Source organism: Aulonocara stuartgranti, assembly GCF_965226115.1.
Source record: "Aulonocara stuartgranti genome assembly, chromosome: 7".
NCBI lineage: Eukaryota > Metazoa > Chordata > Actinopteri > Cichliformes > Cichlidae > Aulonocara > Aulonocara stuartgranti.
The window spans coordinates 3,599,785-3,620,572 of NC_138945.1; the positions used below are offsets into that span (position 1 = coordinate 3,599,785).

The 20,788-nt window shown below is 38.0% G+C and overlaps 1 protein-coding gene, 1 long non-coding RNA gene and 1 pseudogene across 8 annotated transcripts; 2 read left to right on the forward strand and 1 right to left on the reverse strand.

Annotated features, from left to right (window-relative positions):
- Positions 1 to 4,938: 4,938 nt before the first annotated feature.
- On the reverse strand, positions 4,939 to 7,454 carry LOC309712088. 5 transcript variants are annotated; one of them, XR_014278179.1, is made up of 6 exons: positions 7,414 to 7,454; positions 7,160 to 7,292; positions 6,676 to 6,711; positions 6,157 to 6,304; positions 5,708 to 5,792; positions 4,939 to 5,120 (listed from the first exon to the last, which is right to left on the reverse strand). It is a non-coding gene; the product is annotated as an uncharacterized lncRNA (long non-coding RNA). The 5 variants fall into 5 exon arrangements; XR_014278180.1 differs by lacking the exon at positions 7,414 to 7,454 and having other exon boundaries at positions 7,160 to 7,405; XR_014278181.1 differs by lacking the exon at positions 7,414 to 7,454 and having other exon boundaries at positions 6,676 to 6,739; positions 7,160 to 7,405.
- Positions 7,455 to 8,637: 1,183 nt separating this feature from the next.
- Positions 8,638 to 14,867, forward strand: LOC309712086 (troponin I, fast skeletal muscle-like). Of its 2 annotated transcripts, XM_082542678.1 has the most exons (10): positions 8,638 to 8,702; positions 8,797 to 8,837; positions 8,949 to 9,046; positions 9,595 to 9,852; positions 11,254 to 11,286; positions 11,874 to 11,910; positions 12,648 to 12,776; positions 12,997 to 13,086; positions 14,412 to 14,585; positions 14,677 to 14,867. In XM_082542678.1, exons 5-10 carry the CDS (start codon positions 11,279 to 11,281, stop codon positions 14,752 to 14,754), a joined length of 516 nt encoding a protein of 171 aa, XP_082398804.1. In that variant the 5' UTR covers positions 8,638 to 8,702; positions 8,797 to 8,837; positions 8,949 to 9,046; positions 9,595 to 9,852; positions 11,254 to 11,278; the 3' UTR covers positions 14,755 to 14,867. The 2 variants fall into 2 exon arrangements, with proteins under 2 accessions (XP_082398804.1, XP_082398805.1); XM_082542679.1 differs by lacking the exon at positions 8,638 to 8,702 and having other exon boundaries at positions 8,739 to 8,837.
- A 127-nt stretch (positions 14,868 to 14,994) lies between these two features.
- LOC309712082 (troponin I, fast skeletal muscle-like) lies at positions 14,995 to 20,778 on the forward strand (annotated as a pseudogene). Its single transcript, XR_014280900.1, has 7 exons — positions 14,995 to 17,842; positions 19,592 to 19,624; positions 19,756 to 19,795; positions 19,922 to 20,050; positions 20,137 to 20,226; positions 20,341 to 20,514; positions 20,597 to 20,778. The product of XR_014280900.1 is annotated as a troponin I, fast skeletal muscle-like (transcript).
- Positions 20,779 to 20,788: the final 10 nt, after the last annotated feature.

Sequence of the window (20,788 nt, forward strand, 5' to 3'; positions counted from 1 at the left end):
CATAAATGAAGAAGTCTGGCTTATTTTCCACAGAGCAGAAAAGGTGAGCGTTTAAATCGCATTTTACTATTTTTAGATTTTAAGCTTTTTCCCCCCCAAATCACTTGATTTTCTTTCCTTTCTTTGCAGATTCGATCACTTAGATGTGACACAGCATGCTTTTCCACAAAGGTACGCTGAAGTCAAAAATATCCATAAATTTAAAAGTCTTCATGTAGTTTGATGGTAGTAAAATAAACAAATAAAAGGTTAGTCATGCAGATGCCACTGGGAGTACTGGTTTCAACTTTCAGCTGAAACCTGGAGGTGCAGGTGGTCCCAGTCCTGTACAGACACGTGTGGCATTTTGTTAAATCGTTACCAGATTTCACAGCTTAAATCCATCCTCTCATGTCTGTCACTCCTGGCAGCAGGAAGCAAAACACTGTGATACTTAGAGTATGATCACAGAGCAGAAGACCCCGTGTATGAAAACTGCAATAATTTTACTCCTTCGATGGAGCAATTAGGAAAAAGACAGAAAGAAAGAAAGCTTCAGAGTCACTAGTTCAATGAAAAATGCTTGATTCACTCCCTCCAGAAAGCTTTTATTTAGACATAACTAATAATGCACTGGACTCCTTGTTATTTTAGCCATATTCCCAGTCTTTCACATTATTGTGTGGAAAGTTTGGCCCACTGGTCTTTACAGGGTAAAAAGGTAGACAAACATAAATCCCCCTCTGTGTGAATAGTTGATATGCTGTGTTTGGTTTTCTCCAAATGTGCTGCTGTGCTTTATGACCAAGCATCTCCACTTTGGTCCTGTTTTGCTCCAGAAGTTTTGAGTCTTTTTCGAGAGAAGAGGCTTCCTCCCAGCAACCTTTCCAAACAAGCCATAAACTTTGACATTTAACATGTTAACTGAGGCCTGCAGAGACTGAGCTGGACCTCTAGGGTTTTTTTTTTCACAGTTTCTGACCTTGGGGTGAATTTGCTGGCATGTCCACTCCTGACATGATTGTGTTATTGTGTTAACACACACCTGAAAGCTCCACACCTGCAAACTGCCAAACTTCTGCTTTTGCAGAGGTGCAGATAGTTGGTGATGATCAGTTAATCAAGTGCATTTAACTAACAGCACCTGGCTGATAAGTACTCTCTTATTTCCTAATGAAGGAGTAAGGGTGGATTTAGTTTTTCACAGGACTAAAAAGAATCCTGTGGAAAATTTCTCTTTCACACCACTGTGTAGGTTTCTCCTGTCGTTTTGTTTCACGGTTACACTTGGAGATTGGATTTTATTAATCCACTTTTCTCCTCCACTTGACAACAATGTCTTGTGCATTTGGCATCTCACTGCTCAGTGTTACCGCAGGTTATATTTGACCTCTGCTGACGGCTGCATCATATCCTCAGATAACAGCTGCCTCTCCACTTAGATTCACACCAGCCAGAATTAGAAATGAGAGAACAGACAAGGAGAGGAGCATTTACAGTCTCCTCCATGCTGACCTGCAGTAACCCATAGAAAAGTGCTGCTCACAGTACATCCTTCTTCTCACCTTCAGGAAGGGAACCATAATCTCTGTCATACTCAGAGGCCTGAACATGAATAAGTGTCTTCAGGACTTAGAGGTAAGAGATGGATGAGAATCTGAGGGCTTGTTTTAACATAACAGATACTGTCTTGATGAAAGATTGTCATCCATGTTCAGCGTTGGTAGAATCCAATGGATTCTGACAAAGATGATATGGATTGTATGCATGTATATATTGTAACAAGAGGGGAATAACAGCTATTAATTGTAGTGTCATTAAAAACCAAGGTTCAGTAGTGTCCAATGCTAATTTATGGGAGGCTGCAGTCTGTGATCACTCTGTATGTAAAAGATGGATGTAGCCAACATGAAGTCCAACTCTACCCCAAAGATGACTGAAACCTGCCGTGGTTCCATCCATGATTAAAACGCAGGAATTGTAAGTTTTGTCCATCTTTAAAATGCCTCTCTTGAGGCACTAGTGTTGCAAAAGACAACATTCATCTGTTTCTGCAAATTTCCATATAATTTAAGCACTTATTGGCATTTCATGTGTCTTTTTAAGTATGAGAATAAGAATCAAGTAAAACAAAGGCCCTCCTTTATTTTTTACCTGTGCCAGTTTCTCCACAGGTTTAGAATGAGCGTCGATATTGTCATTAATGTGAAATACTATATGTCATCCTTGTTTTGGACTGGCCCACTCTGTGTGCATTGGGAAGATTATAAACTATGTCCACTAGATGGCGAATAAAAACTGAGTTGAAACACTGCATGCACTAATCACGCATCTGCATTGCTCGTGGTACATCTGTGGAGCGTAATGCAGTCCAACCTGCAGGTTTGAGTTCCAGTCCAACGCAGCAGCAGCCGATCGCACCGATTAGCTCTTCCTCTCTGAATCAAACGTGTTAATTAGTGAAATCAGCTGCTCTCAATGTCACATACTTCAGCTCCTCCAAAAATTACTGTGACAAGCTGTGGTGCTAAAGTGTTACGTTGCACTTATCAGGTGGCAATTTTAAATTACAGTCAAAAGTGAGAAATGCACCTCGGTGCGTTGTAACCAGAGCATCTTGCACACTGTTGGATGACCACATGCCCATGACCGCATACCCAGAAAGCTCATTTACCTTTAGGATTGTGTGGTTTTATCAGTGAGGTGGAGTTGTTTTTACCTCCCAGTGTTGGCGAGTTTTTGGCAGCACTTGTACTGTACTTTGTGTCCGGTCCTTTATCTTGTCGGCAGCCAGCACGGACCGACATGTCCAATCTGAAGGGACAGAAAGGGGGTTTAAAAGGAGGTCAGGCTGGAGGTGAGTGAGTTGAAGGAAAATGACACCAGACCAAACACACCTGCTGAGTGAGTTTTCCGGTCCAGCCTAAGCATTGGGCTTGTCTCCTTCTAGGGGTGTGAGCAGAATGCTGGCATCATTAATCGCTCCCGTCCAGCTCTCTCATCACTGCCACAAGAAGTATAAACCAAGCATCACCTGCCTGAGCCTGAAAGTCTAAAGTTATTCTAAAGAAAGAAACTGATTTAAAAAAGCATTTTTATCACCAACGTAGTGATTTATTTTTTATTTTTTGGTTTGGTTTTTCTTCCCATTGGGACAAGGCTTTTTAGTGTGCAGCTAACACACTGCAGTTATATGCTGAAGAGGATGACCTGGCATCTGGCTTTGGCTTATGTGTATTAATAAAAAATTTTTTTTGTATATATCGCATGAAAAATTGTTACATCTGTTTTGCCCAATCAGTGATTTAGTAAATCTAACTTGTAAAATTGAAGTAGAAACAAAGAGCAATAAACTGTTCACACTTTCCAAATGTTATCGCTGTCAGCAGTTTTCTCTGGTTGCGAGATGCCTTTAGATAGATGCATGGTATTTTAACACTGGGAAAGCCTTAATGACAGGCAGTAAATCTAACTGCAAACCATCCCTGCAGGAGGCCACATGAACACAGATGGTGGATGACTCCGAGCAAACTACTACAAGCATCAGGAGCATGTATCAAACTGCGTGTAAACATAAACATATAGTTATTAATACTTTCACATACACTGAAAAAAATATGTTGTTGGATTTACTTAATTCAATGGTGGACATTTGTTGCACACAGATGTTTTGCTTTGGCAGCAACTTAAACAATTGAGTTAAATTAACACAATTTATTCATGTTCAATAAACTTGTGCAATTTGTGTTGATAAAATGTGACTTAAACATGTTTTGATGAAGTAATTTGAGCTCTTGAAATATTTTAATCCTTCACAATTTTCTCACTTTATCCCAACACCATTCAATAACTTTTACCCAATACTACTTGGTCACTTAAATGCTACATGTTATCTTCAAATTACATTTTGCTATTATATTCTAGCATCAAATACACAATTTTCAAATGGAGGCCTTATAACAGATTGTATTGTTCTCTTCCAAGATGGTTGCTGGCATCCACCAGTAACCTTTCAAAACAAAATGTCTAATTTCACTGCATTGACAGTAGGTAAAGAATTAAACTGACATTACTCCTCCACTGAATCTATATAAATCAACAGTTAAATAATGTCAGTTCTTCCGTGTTCTCTGGAATCAATCACAGCAAAGAAATTAGACTCTTTCTTTTGAAAAATGTTGGGAAAGAACAATACAAAACATTCTATTTAAGGCCTCTGACGTCAAGATTCAGTTAAACAACAATTATAACTAAACAATTTGAGGTAATGTTAGTTTCCATTAACATTAAATTAGGTTACTGAATTGGCAAACACCTTCCTATTAACACTACCCATTTTACCCCAATAACTAAAGAAATTAGCACCTGCAGGTCAAAAACTTTATTCAAGAGATGCAAAAATAACATTGATACAGTGACTGTCAAAAATTACAGCACTGATCATACTGTGACATCTTGGTTCAAAACAGCACACTTAGAAATATTCAACGTTCTTTACTTCAAATGAATGAAACTGAAAATACCATTTCACACGACCCATATGGGATATTTAGACTGCATAACTGTTCATGCTACATCTCTTCACTAGTAAAAGAAAGAAAAAATACAAACAGAAATTTAAAAATCCTGCCAAACAGACAGAGAACTTGTACAGAGCAAAAGGAAAAACAAACAACAACAACAAAAACGGCTCGTCCTCATGGCAGTTGCAGTGTATATAAAAATGAACCCTGCGATCCGTTTCTGGAATTGAGCTTCAAAATGCAGCAGAACAAGTGTGAGATTTAAATGTTCTCTCACCTAGAGCTGATCACCTTGCATGCATAACAGTGAGCTTTCCTTGCAGGAGCAGTTTTGTCTCAGTTGTGAGCTTTTCTTGAGAGCTGAGTTGCATCCAACTCCATTACCACCCTTTGAATCACCTCAAAAGTGTAGCAGAGTTGTGATGGCTAACTCATATTGAAGGAATAAAAAAGGTCCAAACAGCATGGCTACTGCAAAGGTCACGTTATCCAGATCTTGAAGAACTACTATACCCTCGATGATGATGCCAACATCAGAAAAGTCATTGCCTGGTGCATCCTCTGGAGACAGATGTTCATTGTGGTTTTCTCAATCTGTGCAGTGGCCTCAGTCAAGTCCTGGTTAAACACAAAACATTTCTTTAAGATTCCTTTTTAAACTCATCTCTTTTGAATCTACCAGTTCTAATGTTAGAGTAATTTAAACCAATGCAAGCAACATAGTAAATAGCTATAGCCAAAGAGTGGCCTGCCATGCTGCCATTCATGGTCTAACAGAGTTTCTAAGACAGAGTGAAAAACATAATAATTTCAAATGCTTTACATTAGTTTTTGTTAGAAAGACACCGGCCCATCAGAAATCCAGGTTTTGTCACTCAGAAGATGTTAGAATTTAGACTTTCAGCCCCACAATTTGGTTAGCTGTTGGTCTTTTTTTTTTTTCAAACAAAAGCTAATGTAAATACTGGTGGGATTTTCCTTTGTTCACTAGAATGACAAATTTAAAGTTTTTTCACACTGATGTGACCCCTAATATAGGGGGGTGGGGCCTCAAGGGGGGGCGGCCGAGTTCACTACCAGGCCTCATGTGAACTTCAAATTATTAAAGAGGACTACTGGTCCTAACTGGTCCAATGAGGATCAAGTGGATAACTAAATGCATTTTTAAATGTTGCAAAGCCACAATCTACTCATAAAACACTCACCATGAACTCCTGCACCAAGATGTTGCAATTGTCTTTCACACAGATGCGGAGCACTTTGATGAGGGAGCATTAATGTCATCCTTGACTATTATAACAAAGAAAACAGAGATTTGTGAACTTTTCAGTAGCACAGAAGAAAATGATCCCAGACAAAAACTTGACTTTTTAAACCAGTCAACATGCAACACCAGCATCTACAAAGAAATATCAAAAGTTTCTGTTTGACATCAACTTTATGGATATATAGTTTCCAGAACATTTATTTTTTTAAAAAGATAAATTTTTCTCAGTGGGCCAGTAAATGCATAACGAAAATTATGGCATCCTTTCGGTGGAATCAGTACTCACGGGTAATAGTTGACTGTTTCAATGGATGCAGCATAAAAATCTTTTACTGACCTAATGCAATACATATACACTTTGTAGTTAAAGAATTTTAAAGTTCTTACTGTCATCATGGCAGCTACATCCTTTAGCTTTGTGCCCTGTTCCCCCGATCACTTTGCAAACACTTTCAGCAGACTGTCAGAGAGAAACTCAGCTCCGTCAGAAACCTGTAAAGGCATGGTTGGGATGCACTGGAATGCTGCATTTCATCTAAAATGACATAAAATTATTTTGAAATAACAGCAGGCACTGTGCTTGGTTAATCAGTAATGTTTTGTTGAATAAAAACTGTTTCCAGATCTTATGGGATTAAAAAAATCCAAAGATGTTTGTTTCTGATTTGCAACCCAAGAACCCACAAGTTACAACCTCATTTTAGTTCAAGTGTGCATTAATGTGAGTCCAGTAATCACCTTTCTGACAATACATACAGGTATAAGTTAAACCTATGGCAGATTTTGGATTTCTCAGTTGTATTAATAGGGTGGTCTATTTGAGTATGCATGCACCTAATAATTATAAAAAACCTATTATAATTAAGTTACAGAAACCTTAAGCGAAAATAGAATATACTTTCTTACCATAACACCTTGAACCCACAATCCATCAGCTGACTCCTGGTGAAATGCAGAATAGATGTGGTCTCTCAATGTGCATCAACAAAAACAAAAACAAAAACAAAAGGACAGCAGGTGAGGGCAGGAGGGGTAGGGATGTAAGCTAGCATAATGCCGCCGATGATATTAGCTAAAGCTGTTCAATGTCCAAAATCTCACTAACACCACGGTGCAGTAAATACACAATGTAACTGAAGAGTCAGTTGGCAAATCTATTCACACAGAAAACCAAATTATGTTATGAGTGCCTCGTAATTAGGTTTAATGTGATATTACGGCTCTTGTGCCAAAGACAAATTCAAATGAAAAAGCGCCAATTCTTTGACAACAGATAAAACAGCAAATAAGCTAACGGCTCTTTTTTAGCATGTTACATGGCGGCACTCTAGACGTTTAACTACATTTGGCTGAAATATGGTAAATATTAATTCAAAAAATCAAGACATACCAAAAAACGTAGAGTTGGCTGCTCGACTTGACTGAGATGGATGCATTTTTTAAACCACGATCCAAAGCCCGCGAGATGAAATCACGCGTGGTTTCACGAGATTTAACGTTGCTATCTTATTGACTTACTTCACCTGAACATGATATGAACAATTTAATACACCCTTTCTGCATATCATGTAGTTTTTACACTATATAGTTACATTTATCTTTAAAACATGAGGCAATTGCGTTAAATACATGCAAGATGCTTACATAAATCCAAGAGATGGCCAGTCCCTTTTTTTCAGTGTAGTGAGGAAAGGCAGCACGCTTCACTTGAGTTTCTAAAGTCACACCGGAGGTATGGAGCGTTCCTGAAGCTCGAGTTGTAGGTCGTGTGTTTTCATAGAAAACACCTACTGGACTCTGTGACGGGACCGTAAACCTGAGCCCATACGTTGCCCCTTAATGCTGCATTCCCAGCATGACTCTTCATCATCTGTGCATCACTCAGACCCGTCAGCACCTTCCTCCTCAGCTGTCAGCTTATAAGACTATAGTCTGATCTGCTGAACGCTTTTGGCTCTGCAGACTCTTTTACATTCGTTCGTGGGCCTGAGGTGATCGCCAGTGAAAATTTAACAAACAAAGCAATCCAGTTTTTTTTATGCTTTTATTTGATTTCCTAAAAGGCTCTTTGTAGAATTTGGTCAGTCTCACAGCTCCACTACATTTTTGAGCATTAGTTACTAAATATATTGTTAATTTACAATATTTATTAAAACTCTAAAACTACAATCAGAGAATGCTGTATTGTTTTTTTCTTTACATATGTGTCTGCACATGTGACGTAAAGTACAAGTTTCATTTACCACTGCATGATTCCAACTGCTCCTAAACCAAAACAAAGTAGTGATTAAGTACTGAGATTTAACCAGGCTAAACAAGAGAGGTGCATGCTGGCTGTGGAAGCAAGTAAAAATGGGCAAATCTCAGCATGGAGCGCTGTGTGCCCTTAAAGTTTCTAGGTCAAAAAAGAGAGCTTCTAAGAATGCACCAAAGCACTGAGACTGAAGAATGATGTGTTTGCTATGTCCCACCAGCATCTTTTATAATGTCTCCAGTGATGGTGAAAATGCTCAGCTTGAAGCTTCCCCTCCTGGCAGCTGTGTCCATCGTTTATAAATGGTCAAAAATAGCGAAGGTAAAATGCTTTGATGCGATTTTATGTCATCCAAGAAAAAAACAACCTCCATCTCAATCTAAGACACGTAACTTGATCAACATGGCCCTTCTGCAGCCAGAGAAAGATCTGGAAGCCTTTCTGAAGGCAGAGCCATAGCTCAGATAAGAGGTCCAATATGAAACAGTAAGCAGGCCAGCAAGTCATTAATGTGGTATTTATAGTCTGCAGAAATGTGAGCTTGTTAAGCACTTTGTTTGGAGCAATGTTTAAAAGTTATATCAAAGTTTTCCTGTTTGTTTGATTATTTGAAGCTGTGGAAGCCACCTCCGCTTGGTCCAGCGCTCTTCATTCATCGCAGCGTTCAGTTTGATCGCCGGTACAATCCCAGATCAGCTTTTCACAACTTAAAAGTTAAATTATCCATTAGAAACTTAGTTTTTAGACGAAAACACATCCCTTCTGGCTTTTAGGAAGTGGTTTCACGTGATCCATCTTCGGAAGTTACATGAAGGTAAGCTCAAACAAGAGATATCATCCCACATTAGCAATGTTTGCATCTTTATTTTGGTCCATTGAGGATTAAATTGAATTGTTTATTTTTTGTCATTACCGGGAAAACCAGGCTTTAGCCCCGTCCTGCGTTCAGACGAGTCAGGCAGCTGTGGAGATGAAGGTGACAACATGGAGATGCTGGGATTTAAGTTCATGCCAGCTTCAAAGGTTGTGTGCTTTGTGAGAAATGTTCCTTCTAATTAGTGATAAAATGCTCATGTTTCCAATGTTGGCACACCCAGGTCTGACACTTTAGGACTCCAGAAGACAAAGTGACTTCTTGACTATCACATAGATATAGATACAGTTACATTTTGATGTAAATTACTCACAAGAATGAATTCAATGCATTTTCAGACCTTTCTCCTTGAATCCTGAGAGGTTTGACACATTTAAGCAATCATGTTGGACCTGTAAATCTTTAAAGGAACACAATGAAACCAAGGGGTGTTGACTGCTTGTAGTGATGTTAAAAAGAGAAAAATCATCCTTTAATCAATGACTCAAAAGTGAAAACCAGCCTGAAAAGTTTGTTTTGTCACAACTTCTTACCAACTTTTTGGATTTGAGCATCTTGAGTTCAATAACAAGCCAAAAATGTTTTTACTGTCCCTCTATTTCCAGCAGTCCCATGATCACCCAGTGAAATATTTGCACTCTGATAGTTTCATATCAAATGTGAATCATCATCATCCTTCTCTTCCTCCCTTTTATAGCATCCCGGTGGCACCCAGCAAAGTCCTAAAATGAAATCAGGCTCCTCCTCAATAAACGCTGATTTATGGGGTGAAGTTGGAAGGGGTTGATGATATTTCAGGATCTTGCTGACCGATTGGTCTGAGGATTCTGCATTTCCATAAACAGGAGCACCATATCCATATCTGATACCTCGTATATATACACCCCTGGGATGATTTCTTCCCACTGCCACTGGCCACTGCTGCCCTCCTCCTGGACTTTCCGTCTCGTCGTAGGTGAGACCAGTTTCCCTATCTTCCTCCTCCTCCTCCTCCTCTCTCTGCATGTCTGTACAGAGCTGGTAAACGGATATGAAACCACTGCTATGTGGAATCTTTTGGGGGAAAGCGCTAAGGTGATGAAAGTCCTGACCTCTGGGGTTTGTTAATAACTGAAGGGAAACATGAACCAGGGCGATCTGAGCGTTGTGTGTTTGAGCAGCGCTGCAGAGACTGAACGATGCTCTCATTTGATTTTGACTTTCTATGAAGATTTCTACATTTTGGGAACATTTGGCAGTTTTGGAAAGTTTTGATAAAATTTAGATGTATGAACGCAATCTGCAGAAGTCATTCTTTATTTAGTTATTTCATTAGGTTTATTTTTTTAGATGTTTAATTTCTTTTAGAAAAAAGCAAAAACAAAGCTGGGATATTTCTACTGATTTCAAGGTTAGTTTAAGAGTTTTCTGTTGCTGAAATTACTGGAAAGCATTTTATGGAACAAGTTTACTTTTCTTTCCTAAAATAATCAGAACAGTTGTTACTGCGATGCGTCTTACAGATTTATGTTTGGGAATATCTGTTCTTTTTCTGTATGTTTCTCTGTAAAAACTATTTATGAAGCATTAAAAGTAAAATCAAAGTACATTTTATTGTATTTTGTTGTTGACTGAGTTTTAAAGATCAGGATCTTTACATGTCCTGAAGGACGGAAGGAAAAAACATGGAAAAAAATGAGGTGTTATGATGGATATTAGTTTCCTTTTTGACTGTTTAGGGAATTTGTGCTCCACTGTTAAACATTTCTCAAGCTGTGAAGTCACTCTGCTATAAGCATCACAAAATGTAATTATTTGTTACTTTTTTTTTTTTTAAGTATATTGATTGGTAAAGCATGGAGCTGATTCTGAGTGTTTTATGGTTTGATTTGTGGACTGCACAAATATAAAAGTTCTTTTTGTTTTACAGTTTTAGAAGTTTTATAGCCTAAAACTATAAACCTTCTTGCCTTAAATTAGCTTCTTTGTGTCATATTTCAGCTGGAAAACTAAACCTGTGCGTTATTCTCATTAAATATATCTTCTGAAACTTGACTCTGGGACCAGCTGCCTTGTTTTTGGGGTGTGTTTACCCGCTGGTGTTGGCCGCAAAGCTGCTGCCGCAGCACATTCTGTTGGAAAGATTCTTCTCTGGGAAAGGAATTGAAGTGTTAACTCCCCAGGATATTTAGTTATGAACCCCTGTAAAGGAGCTTATCGCAGGCGTCAGTGGCCACATTTGACCCCAACCCCAAAGTTAGCTCTGTCATCACTCAGCTGCTCATCAACTGGCTGAATAGATCATATTTCATACAAATAAGGTGTCTCATATGTTTCCAACCTGATGAGTTTTTCTTCTGTTTCTTTCTCCAAACAGATTGTGAAGAACAGAAACCGTAAACATGTCTGAGTAAGTGCTGTCTCTTCATCATATATCAGTGATTTTAGTGGAGCAAGTATTTTACTGGACTTCACTGGATCAAATGAAAATGCTGAGTTAAGACTTAAAGTTAAGAACATAAGATTACTATGGATCTTACGTAGGAAGTAAACGTTAATAGAGGAAAAGAAGGAAGGAGAGGGCAAAAGAAGAAAAAGGAGGATGGAAAAAATGGAAAGGAAGGCAAAAATTGACAAAAAAGAAGGAAAAACAGAAAAAAGAAGAGGATTTAGAAAAAAGGGAGGAATTTAAAAAGAAGAAATAACAAAAGCAGAAAAGAGAACAAAATGAGGAGAAAATGAAAATACAGGAAAGAACAGAAAGAAGGAAATAAATAAAGGAGAAAATTAGAGGAATTACTAAAACAGGGAAAAAGTATGAGGAAAGGTCAAACAGACTAAAGAAAGAAAATGATCAGAAATGAAAGTGCAAAGAAGAAAATTAGGAGGGAAAACTTTAAAAACTTCATGTCATTTTCTTTCTAGCTGTGTTTGTACAGCTGTTTGAATTACTGCTGTTACAGTTGTGACAGAGACTGTTGTGTTCACTCCTCACAGAAAAAAGATGACTTCAAGCCGCAGGCATCATCTGAAGGTATGTCGTCGGCAGTCTTTCTGAGCTTTGAACGGTTTTATTACTTTAAAAAGAAAGTTGGCATGTTCTCTGTATCGACTGTAAATAAAAGATGGATGTTGATACTGTAACGTCAACCACATTAAGCAAATGGGGTTACCTAATGCTTATGTGTAGTTATTTATGAGCTAGTAAGATAATATGACAATGCAGCTGTAGTAATCTTTCTTTATTGTCACAGCAAACTGTAGATCAGTCCTTTGTGCGCTCCCCAACTCAGCTCAGATCAGCTGGTGGAGTTTCTGGTCTTCCAAGCACCTGTTGTCAACATTTAATTACACAGCGCCCTCTGGTGGACAGACTATGCAACATTGTTTGCATAGTTTTTTGTGTCCTGTCTCTTTGTTATTTTATTTTTTAATTTTCATTTATCTGTCATTATACTCACATACTGGCAAATATAGGCCAATATATCAGGAACCCAACCCTACTTTATTATCTTTCCACATACTAATGACGATTGACAAAATGACAAAATTGACAAAATGAACTCCAAGTGTTAAAAGTAACAGATAAGCCATAAACTCAACAGCAAAGTGTTTTCTGAGGTCACAGGTCAACTGACTCAAAGACTAGTTTCCCATAGACCTCTATACAGCCAAAGGTGTTTCTGCTGAACATTTTAAAGTATTCAGGTTTCACTTTCGCACTCAACGGTTCATTACTACTGACTTCTTGACTTTTCTTTTGTCCTGCAGAGTTTGATGCTGCAGATCGCGGCGAACTGGATTGAAAAGGAGAAACAGGAAATTGCAGCCTCTAAGCAGACCTACATGGCAGAGAATTGCCCCCCTCCTGCGCTGAGTGGAGACCAGGCAACTCTCATGGTGAGAGTCAAAGCTCAACTGAAAGCTGCTGAATGGAAATCATTCTGAATATTCCCTTTATCATTATTTCATGCAGACAATGGTTCTTTTATTTGAGGATTTCCGAATTCTTGTCAGCTCTTATTTATAATATTCATTTAGTGAGGATATTTGTAACTATAATATCCTCACTAAAGATGAGTCCTAAGTAACAAAACATTGGATGTGTCTGTTCGCTCAGGAAACCTGCAAAAAGTTGCACGCCCTCATCGACAAACTTGATGAAGAGAGGTACGACCTGGAGATCAAAGTGGGCAAGGCTGATAAAGAGGTACACTTCCACCTGCTCTGCAGAACAGACTGGCAGCTTTTCACATCCACAGAACGTGTTAACCTTGAAATCACTCAGTGTGATATAGTTGTAAACAAAACAGGAAGGCAGGTTGTTCTTTCACCTTCTTTCTTACACAAGATTTGCACAAGAGTTAAAGCATCAAGTACAAAGGTTCACTGTAATAATCAGGTTGGTAAGATTGGAGTAGGGCTACTGTATTAAAAGCCTATTTGAAGCTGAGTCAAGACAATTTTAGTTTTTATCTGTTCAGCTGCAGCTGTTTAATGTTCTGGGAGTCAATAGAGACGACATATAAAGAACAAATTGAACTCTGTGCTTGATCTACATACAAATTTGATATAATTTCAACAAATATAAATAGATGTCCCATATTAGTATCATAAATTGTTGCACATGAGAATCCACATTTCTTTCCATATTTCAAGGGTCTTTCAGAAATCATGTTATTTTCCTTAGAATTGACTGATCTGTGGTTATTTCATACCTATTAGTCTCAAATCTAGAACATTACCTCCTACAGAGCGGGTTAGATCTGCAGTGTAAGTTACCATGGTGATGTTCCCCAGGAAGAAGTGAAAGTAATACTGAGCACCAAGGTTAAATCCTGAAGTTATCTGGATGAGCACAAATCCTTTCTCTTTGTGCATGATGTCTGCTTTATTCTTTATTCTTGATATTTCCTACAATTTAGATGCATGAGAGATAATTTTTTTCTCATTAATAATGATTATTGATTAGACTGTTTTATTTTTAACATTTAAATATGGATAATAAAGTAACAACAAAATATATTGTATATTTAATTTCCAGCAAATTTTGTCATTTATTGTCACACCAAGGAATTTAATTTCACTCTATCTTAACATTTTATTTAAGTATCTAAATTTTATTTATTTTATACATAATACTTTGAATTGTCTGTTTTTCAAATTTAGTGATAATTAATTTATGTTAAGCTTTTTTTAATTTCTGAGTCCTGATCAAGTTGATCAGGTTCAAAAGTTGTTGCAAATTCTTCACAGAGCCGGAGATATTTGTGTAATCAGCAAATTAAAATAAATCACTAAATAAATCAGACATTCTAGAAATATCATTGTCTGAGTAGCAGTAGCAGTTTAGTTTTCATAAGCAGAGCCCCTCCTGCACTGCTAATGTGATAAACTCACATTACAGATAAAACACCGATGTAGGGTGCATGCAAAATGTAAAGCGTTTTCAGCGTTTCGCCGCTGGTTCTAAATGCGTCCGGACTGCTCTGCTTTCGACTTGGTTTCACCTTTAAACTGCTTGGTCGCTCGTAGATCGAGGACCTGAAAATCAAAGTGGTCGACCTGGCTGGAGTGAAGAAGCCCGCTCTGAAGAGAGTGCGCATGACCGCCGATGCCATGCTGAAAGCTCTGCTGGGCTCCAAACACACAGTTAACATGGACCTCAGGGCCAACCTGAAGCAGGTCAAGAAGGAGGTGAAAGAGGAGGTGAGTGTTTGCATTTAATATTTTAATTTAAGATTCATTTAGGAGGCTAGAAAGTCTTGACTGTCTCTGACTGTCACTGTTTTTCCTGCAGCCTGCAGAGGCGGTGGGCGACTGGCGTAAGAACATTGAGGACAAGGCTGACAGGAAGAAGATGTTCGAGGCCTCCTAAAGAACTGCTCGCTGCTCTTGTAGCTGTTCTGGGATGTTAGCACTTTTTATGGAATTTCTGGCATTGCTCATTGAATTGAAAAACCCCTTTTCTCATTAAATTTGTAAGTTTCAGCCTGCTTTGTTATTGTACATTTGTATAACTTTATAAATTTCAAAGGGTAAAAGCTGCTTAAACTTTTTTCATTAGTGTAACTTCCTGTTTCCATCTGTACTGATGTTCACTTTTAGCACCTTCCTGCTCCTAGACTTTTTGTAATAAATGTATTTAATTTCCTACCCCTGCTGTCGTTGGATGTTTTGTCTTTGACTCAGTGATGCACAACACTGCAAACTGAGTGCACAGCGCACTGTTTTCAAACTTTACAGTGCTGAGCTCGTCTTTCTATGTTTTTGTCCATGATTAAAGCAAATGTTGATTTGGAACAGAAACCACAGTACATTTTTTTCTGCAATGACGACATGCTGAAGTGAAGTTGTACATAAAAAAGCGTAAAAATTGAAAACAAAAACTTGCAGCTGATTGTTAACGAGTTCTGTTTGAAGGTGCTCTTTGTAGTGCTGTGCATGTCAGTGAGGGACAAGACACAATATCCATGTTTTTCCTACGGCATCATTAGTGTAGCAGTGATGTCGACTTGCAATTGGAAAAGCCATTTATCACTATATAGAAGGGGTTATAGTGTGTTCAGGGAGCTGTGAAAAGTGAATGTAATCTTTTCCTTTTTAATTCACACTTCACAGTATTTAGAAAATACAGGCCCCTCCCCCTTATAGACTGTATATAAAGCTGGACAGTGAATCTACGCTGGGTGGATTAGGGCCCTTCTATGTTCAAAGGAGTAACCTAGAATCCCACACTTTGCAATACTGAATTGATTTTATCAGACCACAGTTGCATTGTTAAAAACAGAATGCTACAGTTTCTGATGTACAAAAGCAAAAATGTCTGTGTTAGCAGGAAAGCTAACATTTACCAGAAGCAAGACAACTCCAGGATTGAGAAGCAGTTTCTCAATGAATCAGATAAACTGACCTGACAGTTGTCTCCTGATGTTGGGTAGATTCCCATTAAGCCAGACAGCCTTCAGTAGGTAAATGTGATATACTTCCAGTTAACCAAACTTTAAACTGAAGAAGGCTTGTGACAATATAATGATTTTATATTTTTATGGCAAGAAAGTACATCTTTATTGCCATAAGAAACGACAGGCAGTGCTATCTGTGGTCTAGTAAGACTGATGCATCTTTGCAAAGTTTGGTTATTTGATAAGAAAACTTTTATTTTTGTAAAGTTTTTTTTTCTTTTAACAGAGACATTTTTCCTTAAATCAGATCCTTTCTTCTCAGAATTACAATGTTGGGCCTAATACACTATCACCACTATCTCACACTGTGTAGAACTGTGGTCTAACCACGACAGTCTGGCTATGTTGGAAACTTGCTCTACACTTATCATTTATTAGATAAAACCTCTGCGTGACCATTCTTAGTTACAGTCTACAAAAACTGACAAAATGACAACATAACAAGAATGAACAAGAAATGAGTTCTGGAATTGAAAAATTAAAATTCATAATTTTTGTTATACATCTGAACATTACACTATAGAACTGCATACATACTGCATATACATACTGCATTTACAATACAGCTTCCCTTTTGTATATATATAGCAGAATGTAGTTGTATGTGGTCATGTGAAAGATCTCTACACTTTTTAAAAATACTTGTTCATGTAGAGTGTTTATTCTTAATTATTACTATATATATATCTATATATAGATATATATATAGATATTGAGATTTTTCTCAGATCTCTAGTAACATGATGAAGAACAGATAATACACACCTCTGACCACACGGGGTCAGCAGAGGATTTCCTGCACTGGACTTCTTTAAAGTTTTCTATCTGCAGTCCTCTGCAAACGCCATCAACTCATGAAAATGTATCCAGTCAAAATGTTTCAAAAGTAAAATTAGGATTTTCAGTCTATCAAAGCAGATCTGGGAGGACTGATCCATGACTTCTGAAACTCTTGAGTTTGGCTTTGATTTTTGACGATGATGCTAACTGACTGAACAGGATGGGTAACGTCCTGCTGTTTTTTAAGACGTTTTTTGTTTTTGTTTTTGTTTTTAATAAAAATTTTGGATTTTTGTGTTGATTACAAAACCACATTCAAATGGACATTTTCAGGTGAGTCACAGTTTTTATCATATTTGTCTTTCTTTGCCTTATATGTGAAAATGTTCACTGTTTCTATTTATTGCCGTTTTTAAAATTTCTATCTCTTTTTTCTTTTCAGTTGCTGCCAATGTAACGTGAGTATTTTAACAATGTCTGCATCCAGAAGTTCATACCACAGCAGCAGATACTGTGGATCACGGAAGTTCTGATTGTATTTTAAAGCATGTTTCTGCACAAATCTCTGAATTATTAAGGCAACGCACTCCTAATAACAAAGGGTGTATGTGCAGTTTAAGTGCATTCTTTCGTTTTGTAGATAATTGCAAAAAACCTCCAGAATCTCTGATCTATCCAACATTTACATCACAAGAAACTGCTTAAACACAGTGAAGGTTGAAGACAGACTCTATTTCAAATATTTAATGCTTTAATCTGATGCCCAAAATAAATGTTTTTTTTTTTTTAAATTTATCTCTTTGCATCCCCTCGGTTTTGATTTCTTGACGTTGTCACAGCTGGTTTTGCTGATTTATGAATGCCCTAAACTAGAAATTATCCCAAACTTTAAGTCATATTAAGTATGATTTAAGTCTCATCATTTCCTTATCTCCCTGTGCATAGTGCCTCATGTCCAGCTGTCAGCCTGACCTGTCCCAAGGAGGACTGCTGACCGCCTTGGATTGACTATTTATGAGGTGACTGGTCAAAGGATGAAGGCATTTCAGGAGCTGATTGGCCTGGTCGGTCTCAGGGCTTCTCATGGCCATAAAAGTTGAAACCAAACCCCCGTCCAAGCCCATATATACCCCACAGAGTTAGCTTTTTAATCAGTGACTCCCTCACTGCGTCCCAGCCCTTCAGCCAGTCTCTGCCGGCCTCCTCATCATCACTTTGTAGGTGAGAAACTCTTTTACTTAATGCTTAAAGTGAAGCTGATCCTCACAGGAAATACAATTTAGTGAGTCTGGTGCAGATTAATCTCAACAGGTTAAAAAACCTTCAATATATAAATCTTGAATGAATGTATTCAATAAGAAAATTATTATGTACAGAATTACTGAATTTTTCAATCATAACTGAGTAAAGTTTTCATATTTTTTGGATGTTTCCTGTTTATATATTATGGTTTTACCATCTTGCTCCCTTACATTATGTGCATAAAACTATAAAATCTACATAAAACTACTGTAAGATTAAAAAAACAAACTATATTTCCATATTTATAAATAAACAAGAAACTGATTTATTGTTTCAAAAATGAGTTTTCCAAACTGGTTAAATGACATTTCTATCTCGTTTTCACACTGAACATCACAATTAAGCTCCTTCTTATTTTTTTAAATTATTAACATGGTATTAAAACTCGTGATTAATGCACATATAGTTTTATTCAACTGCATTAGAATCTGTAAATAAATCGACTCAAACAGTTATCAGCCTGCAGGGTCAAAGAACTGAAAAATCAGATGGTTCCAGCACATCCACCTGAGCTCTCCTGAAAGGCAAAAGGAAAGAGAAAATGTCGCTGCACCGAGATAATGAGCGATTGTCTCTGCCAGTAAAATAATTAGTAAAATGTGAAAGTGAATGAACTACACGTGTAAAAGCCTGCAGCAGTCTGATTCAGGTGTTGTCCTAAAGTTAATCAGCTGGGATCAAATGACAGAAAATATAAATTAAATCATTTTTTTAACAGTTTGATAATTTTCACATCTCAATGTCGTCCCCTTGGATTGCATTACTCTCCGACATGTGATGGTTGACCTTTGACACTGAGCCAGGATTAGCAGTGGCCCAGCTGGCACAAGATTCACCCTGAAGTTTCTATTCTTAAATGACCAAAAATGCACAAACCTCCTGTGGAGGCTGTCGGGGGAAGTTTCCAGAGGGAGACATCAAAAAAAGAGCAGAACAAAACTGAACTTTAAGAGTATTTGTGATGTACTTATTGATTTTAACACATATTTCTACACCAAGTTGCATTTTAATAGCAAATCTAAATTTATAAAAGCGTGGCTTGTATGTCATTATCCAGATAACAGAGTCCTGTGAAAAAACATCCCACGATTCAGCCTGTAAAACCATCTTTGGTAACTGACAGGCACCCAAACCTCAGCTCACTCTCTGGGCAGTTTACTTTTTTGGGAATAGTGTTGTTTTTCGTTCACATTCATTTTGTTCTCTTTATTCTTTTTAAATCTACTTTATGGAGTTTGTAGTGCAGTAAAAATAAAGACGAGATGTGTGTGCAAAGATGAGGTCAGAGGTGACGTGATATTTGGATTCAAACTATAATTGGAATAGATTTCGAATTCCCATATTTCCTTATATTCCTAATGCTGTCAGTACAAACAAAGGCAGCAGGAAACGTAGTTTTAAACAGCTCTATATTGGATTATTATCACGTTGATCTTCAGATCAGTATATTGACCTTGAAGAAGAGTTTAGAGGTCATATGTGGTGTGACATTTAAGATTTTTATATATTATGGTACACACCACACGTTTCAGTTGCCCATGGTTAACACATGACCTCTTTGGTGGAGGTAATAAATTAATTGAATTTACTGAATGTAATCTTTTGTTACTTACATTGTCTCAAATCTTTGCTTTCATTTTCTTCTTCATTTTTTTGGATTATTACCAGAGTCAGAAACCTGAAGGAAGCCACAATGTCTGAGTGAGTATGTTTATTCTGTGTAAAACACTTTGAAAGAGCCAATCAGGATATCACATTCATCATTTTGTGAAGAGTTTACATCAGAATACTCGAATGTTGTTTTAAATATGTCGCGTCTTTATGAATTAAAGGGGAAAGAAGATGACGTCAAGCCGCAGGCATCATCTCAAGGTGAGACTCTGTTAAGATTATCAGCGCTGCATCTACGTGGCCCCAAAAGTAAATGAAGCAGCATCAAGAACAACAGTACAACACACAGCAGTAATAATGTGGAATCTCTTTGTCGTCCTCTTTCAGAGTTTAATGCTGCAAATCGCTGCCAACTTGCTCGAGCAGGAAGCTGCTGAAATCATCGTCACCAAAGAAGCTTACCTTGCAGAGAACTGTGCCGCCCTCGACCTGAGCAGAGACCAGGCAGCTCTGATGGTAAGAACGTCAACCTCACTCTTACATGATGGGCTGTTTATATGACAACAACTGCATCTGTTTTTTTTTCTTTTAATTCTCGACAGGACTTCTGCAAAAAGCTGCATCAGGCCATTGATAAGATTGATGAGGAGAGATACGACACCCAGGTCAAAGTGGAAAAGGCCGACAAAGAGGTGGAGGATTGTGTGCATCTGTCCTCCTTTTAGCAGATTGTGTGCTGTAGTATACTGCGTGGGTCTGTGTTTATCTGCTCTGTTCAGCCTTTGAGCTTCTCCTTTTGACTTCAGATCACTGAACTGAAGATGAAGGTCATCGAGCTGGCCGGAGTGAAGAAACCAGCCTTGAAGAAAGTGCGTATGAGTGCCGACGCCATGCTTAAAGCTCTTCTGGGCTCCAAACACACGGTAAACATGGACCTCAGGGCCAACCTGAAGCAGGTCAAGAAGGAGGTGAAGGAGGAGGTGAGTGTTTGCAGGCTGATTGTTTAAGAGAGCTAAAAACAGTTAACTGTTGCTGATGGTGGGCTGTGTTTGTGTCCTGCAGTCTGCTGAGGTGGTGGGCGACTGGCGCAAGAACATTGAGGACAAGGCTGACAGGAAGAAGATGTTTGAGACCTCTTAAAGACTTTCTCATCCAACTTTTGTTTTGCTCATTCTGGGATGTTACAGCTCTTCTTCACTGTTGCCTCTGATGTGCAATTAAATGTTCTTTTTGGAATAAGGCAATGCTGTGAAG